At 35.6% G+C, this 17,800-nt stretch overlaps 1 protein-coding gene across 1 annotated transcript in view; it reads right to left on the minus strand.

Moving 5' to 3' along the window:
• atrnl1a (attractin-like 1a) overlaps window positions 1-17,800 on the minus strand; it is a 273,170-nt gene that overhangs the window by 32,956 nt on the left and 222,414 nt on the right. Inside the window, exon 28 of the mRNA XM_016516416.1 lies at window positions 9,159-9,266. Coding sequence (XP_016371902.1) covers window positions 9,159-9,266 — 108 coding nt within the window. The remainder of the gene's footprint in view (window positions 1-9,158; window positions 9,267-17,800) is intronic.

Below are 17,800 nucleotides of genomic sequence, written 5' to 3' on the forward strand. Positions count from 1 at the left end.
CCTCTGCCAGTTATGGAAGATGATGCAAATTCAGCCCATGGCCATGGCGTCTGCCATGAAGGCATCTGTTGTTGATGAACAACATAATTACTTACAGTCTAGGCAAAAATAAAGCTTTGCAAAACAACATATTTGAGCACAGATTAAAGCTTGTCAAGAAGCCTTTATCACAGTTATATGTAAAGTGCCTCTGTCTCTAGAAGATACAGCAAACTGTCATGTCTTTACTCTTTATTTTATCTCACTCTTTCTCTTTTAATCTCCTTTCCTTTCATTTAATCTTTATCTGTTTCGTACTTCTGTGTTAGTGTAAACAACATCCAAATGAATAAATATTTGGGATGCATGAATATTAAAAATGAGGCAAATGAAAAAAAAAATCATGTTAAATATAATGTTAAACCAATAAATGTCAATTTAAAAAATAATATATTTATAATTTTTTATTAATAAATATTCTGAATGCAAAGCAAGTCACTTTGGATGAAAGTATCTGTCAGATCCATAGAAGTAAATGCATTGTAACAGCATTCCTGGAGAACTTTAACTTTAAAAATGTTTCATTCTTTTTTGGAGACCTTTTGATCTTTAGAAGCTAAGAAAGAAGCAATCAGGATTTGCAAAGACGTTCTTGATGAGCAGTAGCATTTTGGATGAAAGCATTTTTCCTGACAGGCCCCTTCAGGGGTTTTGACCTAAGACTCTGGATCTCCTTGACAAACGAGGGTTTAACTCTTAAACATTACTAATCTCTAGGGCAGACAGGAATCACAGCCTTTTTTCAAACAGCAGTACGTCACTGAAAAATGACGAAGGTGTCAATTCAGGTCAGTGAGATGAAAACGTGTGTGAAATGCATTAATAGTACATTTACTTAGAGATAAAGTATCTTATAATGACATTAATATAAATTCAATTTATTAGTCTACACCTACTACCCAGGTACTGTTCTTCCTCGGGAGCTAGGTGAACAATCAATCAATCAATCAATCAACAAACAAATAAATAAATATTGTTTTGGCTCCATAAATCAGAAACAAACCAGCTTTAATTCAACATTATCTACATAAAACAATTAGTTAATAAACTGATTGCATAGCTATCAATTTAACAATTAATAAAATGTATACATTTGTGAATAAAATCAATTTGTTTTAGTCAGACAGGCAAAATAAAGTGAGTGCAGCATGTGTCTGTCAACTAAAGTTGTTTGAATACACTAACTAAATATTTCAAACACAATGTTCCAGTTGTTTTATTTAAAAATAGACATTCCTTATCAGTCATCGATCAATCAAACTTAATGACCCAAAAACATTTTAAGTACAGTTTCACCTGAATATCATTTACTTTGTTCCCTTATCTGTGCTAAATAAACATACTGTACTGTATATCACATCCATCGACAGTGTGTGTACACATAGTAATTACACACACTGACCAATCAGGCCTACATGAGAGAACTATGAGATTCACTCTTATCTTTTCTGGGCTGAGAGAGCTCAGGTAGAGTCAAAACACAGAGTGATATTAGACTGCTAATGGATTGATTGATGAAAGGTTTATGACCCTTGGACTACAACACTATTGAACCAGCCCCATCGGCTAATGGCTCTTTTCCAGACTCTCTTTAACTAATATTGGCTGAACAGCCAATAAAACTTTGACTGCAATGTACAGTACTGATGGAGAAAGCTTGCTTGTCAGTAACCAAAATCAAACACTGATCAGAATTCTTGCCTACAGGAAAAATATAACTTAATTTCCAATTCAATTCATATTTGGCCATCAAATTTAATGTTAATTTAGTGTCACTGAAATAAAATAATAATTAATAATTTCATAAAATATTTTAATTATTATTTAAACAATTAGTTCGATAATAATTATATACATACATAGCTACAAAATTAATTATATAATTAATTATATAAATATATTTTAAAAAATTAAAAAGTTATTAATATTGCTTACAAATTACAAATTACTTACAAATATTGATATATATGACTAATTAAATGGGATATCATGTAATTAATTCAGATAACATTGTATTTTATTAAATATATTTTTAATTTTTAAATAAGGGGAAAATATTACTGACATCCTATAGCTTTGAAAAACTACAATTAAGTCCATATATATTTGGACACAGGTACAATTTTTATTATTTTAGCTGTTGACCAAAACATATTCAAGTTACAGTTATATGAATATGGATTATAATGAATTATAATGAATATGGGCTTAAAGTGAGCTTTAATTTGAGGGTATTCTCATCACAATTGAAGGAAAGGTTAAGGAATTACAGCTCTTTAATAAGTACACCCCCAGTACCCCCTACAGTTCTCTGACAGATGTCCTGACATTTTCCTTCAGAATTTGCTGGTATAGTTCGGAATTCATTGTTCCATCAATGATGGCAAGCCGTCCTGGTGCTTCAGAAACATAACAAATCCATCAGAGAGATAGCAGGAACATTCGGACTGGCCAAATTAACAGTTTGGCACATTCTGAGAAAAAAAGAATGCACTGGTGAGCTCCGCAACATAAAAAGGCCTGGATGTCCACGGAGGACAACAGTGGCGGATGATCGGAGGATCCTCTACATGGTAAAGAAAAACCCTTTCACAACATCCAGCCAAGAGAAGAACACTCTCCAGGAGGTAGGTGTGTCACTGTCAAAGTATACAATCAAGAGAAGAACACTCTCCAGGAGGTAGGTGTGTCAGTGTCAAAGTCTACAATCAAGAGAAGACTTCACGAGAGCAAATACAGAGGGTTCACCACAAGGTGCAAACAAGGCCTGATTAGACTTTGCCAAAGACTATAGAATACCCAAGACGTGTCACTCGTATAGTTTTGAATGGGGAAAAATGCAATGCTCAATATGGCCGCTCTATCAAAGGAAGCCCCGCCTTCTGAATGAAAGAGCCAGTCATTAATTGGTAAAGTCAGTGCATCACTGCAGCTGCCATTAGGAGTCCTGGTTGCTATAGAAACAGTTAGCATTCTGAGACGTGTGCTTAGAACTGCGCATGCGCACTGGCTCATCTAGCCTGATAAATAAGCTTTTTTACAACATTTATGAGACGGTTGTTGTCAGATTTCATCGGTGATGTCAAATATGAAATTTAATAGTAAGCTTGGTCAACAGATTTGGAGAATTTGATGTTTCCCCATTCAAAGAGATAGGAGCTGCACTTGCATGCCCGAGAGGCGTTTCAAAGATGGCCATCGAGTGGAATGACTTGCCTTAAAGGGACTTTGACTTTGCCCAAAAAAAAAGCCAGACTACTTCTGCAAAAGCATTCTTTGGACGGCTGAAATTAAGATCAACTGGTACCAAAATGACGGGAAGAAAAAAACATGGAGAAGGCTTGAAACAGCTCATGATCCAAAGCATACAACATCATCTGTGAAACATGGTGGAGCAGTGTGATGGCATGAGCATGCATGGCTTCCAGTGGCACTGAGTTACTGGTGTTTATTGATGCCATGGCAGAGGACAGAAACAGCCGGAAGAATTCTGAAGTGTATAGGGATATACTCTCTGCCCAGATTCAGTCAAATGCAGCAAAGTTGATTGGACGGCACTTAATAGTACAAATGGACAATGACCCAAAACATACAGCAAAAGCAACCCAGATGTTTTTGAAGGTAAAAAGTGGATTATTCTGCAATGACCAAGTCAATCTCCAGATCTCAACCCGATTGAGCATGCATTTCACTCGCTGAAGACACAACTAAAGGCAGAAAGACCCGCAAACAAACAACAACTGAAGTCAGCTGCAGTAAAGGTCTGGCAAAGCATCACAAAGGAGGAAACCCAGTCTCTAGTGATGTACATGAGTTCCAGACTTAAGGCAGTCATTGCCTGGCAAAGGATTCTCAACAAAATATAAAAAAATGAACATTTTATTTACGTTATTTATTTGTCTAATTACATTTGAGCCCCTTAAAATGGGGGGACTGTGTATAAAAATTGTTGTAATTCCTAAGCATTTTATGTTATATTGTTGTTCAATACCTTGAATTAAAGCTTAAAGTCTGCACTTCAATTTGATCTTGATGTTTTATTCTATTCTGTTGGCATACAGAGCCAAAATTATGAAAATTTTGTCCAAATTTCAGTCCAAATATATATGGACCTAACTGTATATGAATGACAAAAACAGTTTTCCCATCTTCCTTTCATAAAAAGCAGGTAGAGAATATCTGTATATATTTTGTTTGCAAACTTTCTATCAACATCCTCTTTTCCTTGTCATTAATGTGAAATGCAATCTACTGTCACCTTGTACAAGCACAAGTACATGTTGACTTGTTAACCTGCTGTGCCGGAGGGCCAACAGACTGAGAGGCTATTTAGTTTCACCTGTCAATCTTTTGTAGCCCAAGAGAACATCTGGTTTGGATCTATCTGGCTTGTGCAGCGGAGCAATGTCTGTTTTACAGTAACATGCAGGATCAGCTGAACATGAGACGGGCAAAGTCAAATATTTCTCAGAGCAGCAAAACTGCTGAGTGGAAACAGGGAAGAGAATGCAGACAAAAAACTGCTAATATGGATAATAGACTGTGATATGTGTCTGCACTTTTCTGAGCCTTGCCTTTTGACACCAATATTGGGCTTGATTGAGAAGAATCCAGATGGAGGTGAAATGTTCTCCAAGGGCACATTGACCTCAAGGGACCATGAACGACTAGGGTCAAGGTTCAGGTTAAGGATAAGTTAAATAGGGGTTTGAGTTTTGGTTAAGTCTATTAAGAAATTGACATTTGCTAACCTAGAAATAAGGGTTAAGTGATGTAGTCAAGGATTAACTATAGGTCAAATGGCACATTTGTTCAGCCTTTAATTTAGTTTAGAAGACTGATGCCAGATTTGATCAAGTAAATCAAATGTGTGTGTTTCACTGTGGGTCATTCCAAGGAAAATACAAGTACACTGTTAAATTTGACAATGCCCAATTCCCACTGATTCCAGAACAGTGAAATTGCTACTTGTACTCAGTGTTGCTCTGAGCGAGGTTGCGCTCTGGGGCAGCTGTAGGATTTATGGACGGCTCATAAAAACCATTCACGGATCATTGATCTAGAAGGTGTTTTGGACAGAGATGAGAGGTGACAGAAATCAGCACCCAGACAAAATGCACATTAGAAACGCAGAGCTAAGTATTATGTTGAGCTTGCTCGAAGCACTGCATAGGACTAGCTTTGATTAAAGTGTACAAAAACTGTGAAATATGAGATGAAAATACCAAAAAGATGAACCTCCCCTTGTCTGCTGATATCATAGATTTTACTACATGGCTGTTTCAAGGTGAAATGTGCCACTTCTGTGTGCCTATGGACTAACCGCCTATTGTCAAACCACTCAAACAAACAATGTTTTGAAAATGCAACATAGTCAAAGTGTTAATGGCCCTGTTCCTGTCAGATGTAAAAATAGCAACAAAACGAAACTAAACAAAAAGATAAAGAAAAAAAAATCACAAACCTTATCAAAACAAAACCAAACCAAAAACAACAAATCAAACCAACAGAGGAAAAAAACAAACAAAAACAATCAAAAAAAGAACAAACAAACCAAAAGAAAACAAAAGGAAAACAACAACACCAAACTAAACAAAAAACAAAAACAAACCAATTTAAAAGAAAATATGCCCCATCAGATACCCCCCCTTAATTTACGAGTGACAACTGCATTCTACAACCGAATTAACACCCAAAAATTCAGAGTGAGTTCTGTTCCATATACACGATAAAGCGATAAAATAGGGGATTCACTCCTATATTTAAATGCTGTTGTCATTCCTGAAATTTTACGTTGCCTAAAATTTCTCAGTATTCTGAATTAATTAAAGACTGAAGATCTGCCTACGGAGAGACAGAGAGAAAGTGTGTAGAGAATGTCAGTGCCCTTTAATGTCATCCACCGCTGTCTGCTGATGAGCAAGACATGACAGACAGAAATAGAGAGGAGAACGGGGACAAGTGGATCTTTTTTTTTTTTGGCTCATGAGAGTTGGCACTGATGCCGCTGTGTATTTGAACAGCTGAGATTGTTTTGATAAGAGCAGTCCAGAGACAGACAGCTCACAGAACAGATGTTTGGGTCCCTGCTCTGTGGACTACTGTTGTCATCTTCCTGATCGCTCCCACCACTCTCAGCTTCCTAATATCAACAGCACATTTGGCCAGAGTACAGCGAGTAACTGATGCCTAGCAGAGAGAAAGAGAGGTGTTATCTCAAAGAACGGACTAATATTAAAGCAGCTTCAGAAATAAGATTTTTTTTTTTTACTGTATATAGGCATAAAACAGTAAAACTACCAGTTTGAGAGTAATCATTCCATCTGAAAACTTAAGAATCCAAACAAAATCTAACAACACCTAAACTTAATAGAGCATCATTTTACAATCGCAGAGTGGATATACAGAATGCTCATGTGTAGAAAAGAAGACAGTTTTTACATGAACTGACACATGGCCTGCAGCACTGTATGTGTCCTTGCTTTAGATGCTTTGAAGGAAATTGCAGGTGCACTTCAGTTCTGGCTGGCTCTTCTTTGTCTTAGTGCTCATGGTCTGTATACTGACACCTATTGGCATGGACTTTATGAACTGCCTACATTAACAGTATTCTATGGCTGCATCCTAACAGAGATGCAACCTAATACATGACTGGAAGATTCACACAGCGCCTTCACATCATGGCGGCGGCGGCAACAATACTACAGCGAGAATAAAAGTTACGCCTTCTTTCTTTGCGTGAACATTTGGGCGGCGTTATGCAAATCTTCCCACATCGTGACATAGACATGTGGGGGGCGTGTTAGAACGAGCCATTTTAGGTAGGTGTAGCTGACTCTGAACTTTTATAAAGAATATCTCTTTGGATTTGAGACTTTAGTCTTTGCAACTTTACAGATCTTCTTTATGCACCAAGAGCTTGTAACACTCCAAAAATTGAAATCGCATCATATGACCCCTTTAAATAATAAAATAAATATATAAAATAATATAAATAAAATTATTTATATTTATACATTTTATTTCATTTAATAATTAAAAATAAAATAATTTAAAAAATAGTTTTATATATTTTATCCTATTTAATTTCATTTTTAAAAAATCATCAGAGAACAGTTGCTCTGGTGCAGCAGATGTTGTTTGCACCTGAAGTGTTCTAGAGGTAACAGTAAGGACAGCTCAGTCAATGAAAGTTTCTCACACACTTCAGTCTATTGAGCACAGCAGGTCTAGCACACTCTTAGCACTCAGTATATTATTCCAGCAATTAGCAGTTATCTGGTATGATTCAAATTATATCGCAGCTATTTAAAAAAGTCTAACAGGCTTGGGCGTATTTTGAAAGCACATCCAGATTTCCATGCATATGTTCCCAGAGCTCTTTTCCAACACACTCTTCCTACACAGCCGCACCATGCAGATGTATGCGGCGCAAGATAAAGGAACCGTCCAATAAATAACAGACCGCCAAACATTTGCTTGACTTTTATAAGAGGTCAATGATTGCAGATGGCATTTAAAAGATTCTTGAAAAAGTCTGCATCTTTGAAAACAAGTGAAAGACGCTCTAACAGGGCCAATTTGAAGAAGAAATCTCACTATATTATCAAATTATATTAAATCAATTCAGCTGGCATGCTATCAACTTCAATCACACTCTGGTTAAATGAGGGAAAATGACAAAGTAAAGCTGATGTCAAGTAATACCAGTTTGAATGTGTGTGATCTTTTTATATCACTTCAACTTGTTATAACATGCACCAATGAAATTAAACACCGTGAAAAGAAAAGTAGTGTAAAATAGTCAAATGCTGTCTTTATCGCTGTGGAAGATACTTGGACTACAAACATTTCAACTGCAACGGTCAATGTGAGAGAACAGCTCAGGGCCAGTGAAGGCATCCATCCGCAGCCTGTGCTTACCAATCAACTTAGGCATGAAATGTGATGATGGCCCTGCTCTTTGGCCTTGCTGCTTAACGAGCCAATATTCACCCGTATATTATGCAATTACACTAAATGGAGTCTACACTGTTACACCAGATGTTGTTTAATCAACCTCTGAATGAGGAAATAGCTTTAAATTCATGGTTTCCACTGTCTTCTATTATAAAAAAAATGCAAAGGCTGAAGAAATTTTTGTGGAATAAACTTAAGTGATGAGACATCACAATCTGCAAGTACTGAGGGGCACATATTTGGAAGTAATGTAGTGGAAAGAAACAATTCAAAATATATGTCAATAACATCTGTAAAATAAGTAAATTAGCCAATTTTGTTTAAATGAAGGGTTGCATAAATTAATACACCCTTGATTAAATTCTTAATATGTCTTTTAAGTATACTACCGACCCTTCTTGGCATTGAGTGTACAATTTTGTGACAAATCACCCCATCTATCCTATTTAACTGGAGATGACCTCCTTAAATGTGTTGATCTTTAATGGGGAGGTTTTCACCTTCGGGGAATGTATATAGTCATTGTCAAGTTGAAAAATACCTAACATTGCAGGTAATGAGAAGAGGGTAGCTTCTTCTGTTTCAAGATTTTGTATTACATTACTCAACGGTGTTTGAATTCATTACAGCATTGATAAAGCACAACTCCCTCACACCTTCAGTAGTCAAATATCCCTATATAAGAACTTCACAAGCACAGAATTTCACTGTGGGAACCAGGCACTTCTTACTGTACTCCTCCCCCAGCCATGCCACACCATTTTGGATGCTTTTAGATCCAAAATGACTGACTTGGTCTTGTGAGATCAGAGTATGGATTCCCAGAAGTCTGTATTATGTAAATATGGGCATTGGAAAAGGCTAAACGAGTTTATTGTGCTTTAGCTACTGTAGGTAGTTCCAGTTTTAGACAACAATCATACATTTAAAGACATGTTGCAAACAGTTACTCTTTTCATAACTTTTGCCAGCCTTTTGTCACAACTTTCTGTTACTTTTGCTACATGTTCATACTTAAAACAGAAACGAGAAAAGATTAATTGCTGAATTTAAGCTTCAGAGGGGGTGTTCTCATTTATGCTTATTTGAATTGCTTCAATTTAAATATAGTAGGTAAATAACTATTGAATATTTACAAGCCTATCATTGAAGGTACCCACCTCCACCTGGCCCTGCAGAAGCTCCTCCTCTTCCTCTGGAGCCTCAAGTGCCACCGTAACAGATGCAAACGGACGGCTGGCCATCTGCTGGCGCTCTCGCATTAGTTGCTGTAGAAAGAAAGAAAAAGAAAAATAAGGGGAGAGTATATTCCTTGTGCTGGATTAATGGAAGGAATATACAGGGGTTAAAACAAGCAAAAAAAAAAAAAAAAATGGGCCAGAACTTTTATTCGGGGGGCGGGGCAGCACATGCAAAGCATGCAGTGACTGTGGCAACTTTAACATTTGAAAGGATACAATGGCAAAGTTATCGCTTTCCTTTTTCAAACTGATTTTTTTTCATGAATATATGGTTGACCTGAAGAATTAAAGCTATATCATACACTTGGAAAATTATGAGCTATATCACTGCTTATTGACATTAGGGGTGTGACAATACACTTAGCTCACGAGATGAGACAAAATACAGATACTTGGTTTCTGTTCCTGGTTACGAGGAAGACATTTACATTTATATTTGGTGTTTTAGTCCGTCTCTTTTGTCTATTTTCAATCACTTTCCTGGTGTCTTTTTTTGAGGAGGGTCTATGAGCGGGTGTATGCAGTGGTAGGGCTGTGACGGTCGCCGTGACAACCGCGTCACCACGGTGGTCACTTGCCACCACGGTTGTCTACTGCCACCGGCGGTAGTGCACGTGACGTCACACACTCTATAACAAGTATAATACGAAGTTTTGTATACAAGTGTAATAACAGTAATAACAGTAGCGGAACAGTGAACCGTGTCTACACCGGACGCGACACCACCGCGTCACAACAGGTTGAGTCTGTCTAGTGTCTACACAGGCAACTGGTGCGGTCGCACCGGGCCCCGCGCTTGAGGGGGCCCTGCGGCGAATGGACCAAGGGGACTGCCTTAGATAAACTTTTGATGATGAATTATTTACTGAGGTAAAAGTTAGAAGAGAAATGTGTCACAACAGATGTTTTCTCAGTCTTTTTTAATTTGATTTGAGTCACTCGCATCTGCATCACTCACATCAGTGAGAGTCTGGATGTTCTTGTTCCAAACAGTGGTATGCATGATCACTTCTCAGGAGGACAGACATGAGAGTATGAGAGAAAGTCAAGGTGAAGGGTGGCAGGGTGCTGTGAGTTGATTCATAGGACAGTCACGGTGATGATTGTTAAAGTTGGCTATGGCTGTGTGTGTGTCATGGTCAAGAGACAAAGAAACTCACTAGTAGAGCATGAATGGTTTACGCTCCCTGACAAGTCCTTCAGGAGGTGAGAAGGACATTGTGGTATTTCTCGCCTGAGCTTGTAAACGGCCCATAAAATGCATAATTAACCTCCACAATGCTGTAAACAATGCTCATCTGGGACACATGATGTTGTATGTTTGTCTCTCTGTGTGTACGAGATTGATAGGCTTAGTTAATTCAAAATAAATGTATGATTCTTTACCATTTTTTGTTTGAACATGCTGCATTCTATACTAGAAGAATGTATAGAAGCTTTTCAAAAAGCTTTTTCAAAAAAGTAAATCCAACTTTTTATCCCACAATTCTGACTTTGTTCTCAGAATTCTAAGTCTGCATCTCACAATTCTGTTTTTTATTTACTTGAAATTACGAGTTTATCTCACAATTCTGACCTTACATCTTGCAATTCTGAAAAAAAAATTAATAATAATAATAATAAAAATAATTGTTTGTTAAATCGCAATAACCAGGGATGCATGTAGTGTGACCCATTATAACTATTTAAAAAAATAATAGTAATAATAGTATTATTGCACTTTGTTTATTTTTTTTATAATAAAGAAACTAATAAATACAATGTGACAATACTATTATATTTTAAAATAAACAGTATTAAATAAAATACAATTATTTTATAGCACACTTAAAAATATAATGCTAATATTCACATTCACATCTTTTTAAAATAAATGTGTAACTTATAATAAAAATGTAACTTTTAAATTTTTTTATATGGATTATCATTATTTTCAAACCTAAAATCAGCAAGCTTTTATTTTGGCGGGTTGCGGTGGGTTCCTGTGGTGAGAATATGCTTGTATAAGAATGCTATGAATTGAAAGAAAACAGTCAACAATAAAGATCACATCAAAAATCACAAGTCTGGAAACTAGGGAATATCTGCGGTAGCTTTTATGTCACAGAACAGAACAAATGAAAACTGGTATTTCAGAGAGAATACACTAACAATTGCTTTTTATCACATGAACTCACACTCTTCATGCTGTGTACACAGAATGTGTATCACACAAATCCATATCCACAAAAGGTATAAACAGCAGTTCTTATGGGAGATGTGAGTCTCTAAATGGGAATGATTCACATTATGTGAGGCAAAACACCAATAAAAAACAATATGAATGCACATGCAAACACAGATATTCAACCAATTCTGTGTCTAAGTAGGAGACACACTAAAGTCAGTTATATTTCATATACAGTTCTTAAAAACACAAACACAAAGATGAATATAATGATTACTGTAGTACCACCATCAGAACATCAACGTAATTTTATGGAATAATTCTTGCTGGCTGTGCATTGATTCCTTCCTGACAACAACGTAAAATAAATAAGAGATGTTTAATTGTAAGAATAAATGCAAGGAACTAAATTTTCATCTAGAAAATTGTTTGATAGATACTAAGACTTAATGTACAGTCAGTTTGGTCATTGTCACAGAATAAACCCCACGATAAAAGGGTTTTTATCATCCTTAATAAGAAGATTCTTCTGTGATAATAACTGGCTCACTGTATTTTATCCAGCTAATTACACAGCTACTTAGCAAATAAATAAATGGACATGAAATATTGATTTGGTTTGAAATGATTTCATTATGCGAGATGAAAGAGACTGTGGAATGATATGAAAGATATAAACAAGAAAAGTACAGTTTGTTCGTTATTGTACAAAAAAATATGCAGTTTGCCAAAACTGACCAATCAAAATCAAGTATTAGGGAGCCAGGTAATATATTATACACTGACAGTATAAATGCCTGCATATCAGCTGATTTATCTTTCTGAAGAAAATACAAATATGCAGAAGTAAAGAATACAGCATATTAGATTAAATACAATCCACTTTTAGGAGTAATTAATGATAGCTGACTTTTATCATACTTTTACATGAATATCACACACAAGGCTGTTTGGTAATGGTAACTTCACAGCCTCCAGGCTGGTTTACTTAATCAATGACATTTCCCCTGGGTTCATCCTGATTAATGTTTTCTGAGGCTGATGTAATAACTCAAACCTTTAATCAACCAATTACCCAATAATACACACATGCAGTCTCACTGCATTCAAAGCAGCTAGATTAAAAAAAAAAAAACTACAACCCAATAATTTATATATTTTTTATACGTTTTTATGAGTCATTAAATCTTTCATTCAACTGATTCTTTCAAATACCCCGATTCATTCAGCAATAAAACACCATTGCTGCCATTGCTGAGACACAATTGTTATTTTGCTTTGGTTTTTTAGTTTCAATAAAATTAACCTTACCAGAAAACCACATTTTTACATAACGATTCTTCTTTGTGCTCTACCATTTTAATTTCAAGAACACAAAAGTGCATAAAAGCCAACGTCATGAAATTTGATTTGACTGCTTTTATGATTTGCTTATTAATTCAGTAAGTTAATCTTTTTTTCAACAATGGGATTTTAACTTAAGTTCATTTCCTGATTCTGGGAAGAAAAACACTTGGCACTGTAACATCTCTTTTGTAGACTGCAATATAATTATTTTATTATAATTGATTATGTTTGTAGCAAAGGCATCCGTTATCCATTGCCTGTAAGCATGCAAGACAGAACAAAAGCATACACCTATGAATAGGCCCTTTCTGAACACAAATTGATAGAATGGGTAGCACAGTGACCCTTCTAGCTTAGGTGACAATAGCACCCAGGCATAGGTCTATAGTGGGTCGTTGTAAACATCCACGATGCCTTTCTTCAGAATGGGGCACAATAACTCTGGCCGATAAGAGAGTGTAATTTCCGGCTCATTCCAGCATGGTTTTAACAGAAAACCCTGTTTACTTTCCAAGCACAGACAGAAAATGAAGCTCTTTTGTCACCATAAAAACAAGGTGTCTCACAAAAACAGGACACACTCTGTTTTTTATTCAATAACATCTGAAGGACCAAGTTGCTTTGCTCCTAAAGTATAATAATTGTGGTTTCCTCAAGCCTTTTTGTAAACTGGCAGAACACAGACTAAAAGCTCATACAGAACATTTACTCCATATGACGGACTAATTGCATAATAGCTTCACAATATATCATTTATATCCTATTGCCAACTGCTAAATGACTATGCTGGATTACACAGCCTTGCACTTCAGCAAACTTACCAAAGTTCAAAAGTTTAAGGTCGGTAAATTTTTTTAAATGTTCTTAAAAGTCGATTTATGAGAGGAAAAAAGCATAATATTGTAAAATATCATTATAATTTAAAATAGTTTTTTTTCCATTTTAATATATTTGAAAATGTAATTTATTGCTGTGATGGCAAAGCTGAATTTTTAGAAGCCATTACACCATTGTTTGGTGTGACATGATCCTTCAGATACCATTCTAAGGTGCTGATTTGGTGCTCAAGAAACTTTTTTAATTGTTATTTTTTAAAAAGCTGTGCTGCTGAAACGGAGATACTTTTTAACTTTTTGTTGTTGTTTTTTTTTTTGCTGATTTTTTTGCTGAATAGAAAGTTCAGAATAACAGCATTTGTAACATTAAAATACATTTCTTGTTACTTTTGATCAATTACATGCATCCGTGCTGAGAAAAGACATTTATTAAAAAACATTTATTAAAAAAAAAAGAAACAAAGTACTGACACCAAACTTTTGAATGGTAGTGTATACTAATATTTTTTTAAATATATAAGTTTGTATAAGTTGTTTAATGTGTTACCAGAATGACTGTACTGTGTAATTACCCAAGTCTGTGAGATAGCACTAGCATAATTCTATAGTTTTATAATTAAACTAGCATAGAGCTTTAAGAACATTTTTAATATGTGTAGGGTTTTTCAGCTCTAAAAAGGGAAATATTTATGACTAATTATAACTGGTTATGATTGATAATAAATATTTAGATTATATCTTCGAATTAACTGTAGCAGAATCAATATTACAATTATTTGATCTGTCCGTCCACCGAGCAGACAATATAATTCATTAATTTTATATACAGAGTAATATATAAAGGGTGACTGGATGGCAAAAAAAATGTCTGGTCACTATAATTTAATACTTAAAATGTTCCATACAAATCCAGTGAAAAGCCACAGCCATCAAAAAGAAACAAGGTCAAGGCTTTAGGGAATCCACCAAAAGAAACCCAAAGCAACACTTTTGTGGTGCAAAAATAGCATTGCAGAGCATCATTTTGTTGTAACAGTCACATCTCAGCATCTGCGACAATATTAGGACCAGACAAAAGACTGTTTGTAATCTAGGCATGCCATCTGACTGAGCTGCTGAGTGCTAATTAGTACTGTGTGACATTGTCATCAAAAGTGAAGGTGAGACCAACATCAGTGTGGAGATCTATGATAAACTCACTTTGATAGATCAGTAAGATCATGATCTTAGTCAATCAAAGTGGAACATAAGCAAAACCAAGACCCTTTAGACAATCAGTTGGGATGGGTGGAAGAGAAGAAGGTCTAGCAAAGTACTATGAGTGCAAAGGATTTTTCGAGTTACATTAAAGCTCATAAAAACTCCCTTTATGTGCAAGGTACATTGTGAATAAAGTAGATCAATGGTTACAGACAAGGAGTCTTCTTCCATTTTAACAGGTCCAGTTGGGGACGTTATGTAACTCTGCTGAGCAGAGCAGAATATAAGTGATTGTCAGATCCATCTCTGCACTCATACAATCGCTTTATAAATGGGCCAAATACTTTCAGTCCAGGATCGTGACCAAGTCTACAGTTGACAGAGAAAACGAGGCAAGGAAAAAAGGGAAACCGATTGGAAAGGGAGGGATGGGGAGTGACAGAGAAGAAGTAATGAAGGAGCTAAGAGCAATGGCATTCTCTCTTCTTCACTTCACTTACTCCCCTAGATAGTATGTGAAAAGAATGGACGGGGTGCCAAGCAAAGTGTAGACACAAGAGTAAATCACACTCTGTTGACATCTCACACCGCTGCGGAGAGGAGTGTGACAATTTAGCGGTCATCATCACATCCTCACTTCACATTAACCCTCATCATCAGCGCTCTCTGACACCTCTCATCCACTGCTGTTCACAGCTCAATGTGTGTGTGTGTGTCAGTGATGAACAAAATTCCGAATTTAAGAACTGGCTGCCATTCCACTGATTCTTGAGTGCTGGAACAAAATAGCCAGAAGAATTGAAAAATAAAGAAATAATAGCAGAAATATAAATATATAACAAACAAACAAATAACTGAAAGCAAAATATGATAATATAATGAAATAAAAAAATATATAAATACATAAATAAAATAATTTAATTTGATAATATAAAATAAATAAAATATTAATGATGCAAAACTGTGATAATAAGTAATATGGTAATATTAATAAATAAAAAGCAAAATACAATTACTAAAACTAGAAAAACAACATTAAAATTGAAAAATAAAAGATTTTCACATGATAATATAAAAAACAACAAATATATAAAGTGGAAATATAATAATATTAAATAAAGTAGAAAAATAATATAATACAGTAATATAATTACATAATAATTTTAAGTAGTAATATAAAAATGAAGCAAAATGTGATAAAATAATAAACCTGCAATATGATCATAAATATCATGAATTAAAAGCAGAAATGTGATAAATAAAACTATAATTAAAATGTATGAAAGTTTATTTATAAACATCTTATTTTAGACCGTATCTGTTCCTCAGCCTCATTTCATACATTCATATTGAGGTATATTATAAAACTACTCTTACAGTATAGTTATACTGTATGAATTTCTTTGAAATTCATTCCATTTTAATTCCATTTATGTATCAAACTTAAAATCTAAATTACAATCCTGTTTGTTAACTCAATTTAAACTTGGCAATTTAATTTTAAAGCCACTGGCATTTAAAAGTAATTCTCAAATCAGTTCTGAATAGCTCTCAGCCGTGGTGTGTGTTATCCTTCCTTCCATTACTTGTCATCCCTCCTTTATCACCTCCTCCTTCTAAACTGCAGAGGCAAAACAGCTCTGAGTGCAATTACTCCTCAAAAGAGCAGCCTCTCATTTCACAAAGCACTAAATCTTACCTCCGAGCCACTGACGCTTCTCTCTACAGTGTGTTGTGCACAAACTGGTACCATTTTATTCTTAAGGGACTCACAAGCTCCCCTGTGTGAGCGTGTAGGTGTGAAAGAGAGAGAAAGAGAGAGATATAGTCATACTGTTAAATACATCTATAGTGCTCAGTTTATCACCTCACATTTTAAGGGACCACACATACACACACACTCGAGTGACATTAAAGCTAGGTGCTAATCCTATATACATTAGTAAATGCTCTGCTCTTGGAAAGCAAACACAGCTTCATGCATTTCTTCCCCTCATCTAATTAGGGCTGGACAATATGGCCAAAATTTATATCACAATATATTTCTTAATTTCGGTCGATATGATATAATTCCGATATCGATATGAACACTATTTATCTGAAATAGAAATCTTTTGTAACATTATAAATGCCTTTATCATCACTTTTGATAAATTTTAAGCATCCTTGCTAAATAAAAGTATTAATTTATATAATTTCTTTCCCAAAAAAATAATAAAAATTATACTGAATGGAATAGTGTATAATGATACAAAAGCTTTTTATTTCAGATAAATGCTGATCTTTGGATCTTTCTATTCATCAAAGAATCCTGAAAAAAAAATGTACTCAACTGTTTTAAATATTGATAATCAGCAAATCAGCATATTAGAATGATTTCTGAAGGATCATGTGACACTGAATACTGGAGTAATGCTGAAAAGTCAGCTATGATCACAGGAATAAATTACATTTTAAAATCTATTCAAATAGAAAGCAATTTTAAACAGTAAAAATTTTTTTAAAATGTACTGTTTTTGCTGTACCTTGAATCAAATAAATGCAGCCTTGGTGAGCAGAAGAGAATTCTTAAAAAAAAAAAAAAACCATTAGAGCGGGCAGGGCACACCCTGAGCCTGATAAGCCAGGGTGATGGCATGCACTATTCAGTGGGCCATCCTCTGCTTAGAGATGGCATTCCCCTTCTGCCGGCCTCCGTAACAGACAAAGAGCTGGTCTGAGGTCCTAAAGCTTTGTGTCCGGTCTATGTTGCATCTCAAGGCTCGGACGGGACAGAGCAAAGCTAGGGCTGGGTTGAGCGCTTGCAGGCTCACTACCTGATCCCTGAAGGGAGTAGTGGGAACCTTGGGCACATAGCCGGGCCGGGGCCTCAGGATTACCTGGGAGTCATCCAGCCCAAACTCTAGGCACGAATCGTTGACCGAAAATGTGTGCAGGTCCCCTACCCTCTTGATGGAGGCCAGTGCAAGCAGGAGCAGAGTTTTCATTGAAAGAAACTTTAGCTCGACTGA

This window comes from Sinocyclocheilus rhinocerous, unplaced genomic scaffold, assembly GCF_001515625.1.
Source record: "Sinocyclocheilus rhinocerous isolate Xijiao unplaced genomic scaffold, SAMN03320098_v1.1 scaffold1829, whole genome shotgun sequence".
In the NCBI taxonomy this organism is placed as follows: domain Eukaryota; kingdom Metazoa; phylum Chordata; class Actinopteri; order Cypriniformes; family Cyprinidae; genus Sinocyclocheilus; species Sinocyclocheilus rhinocerous.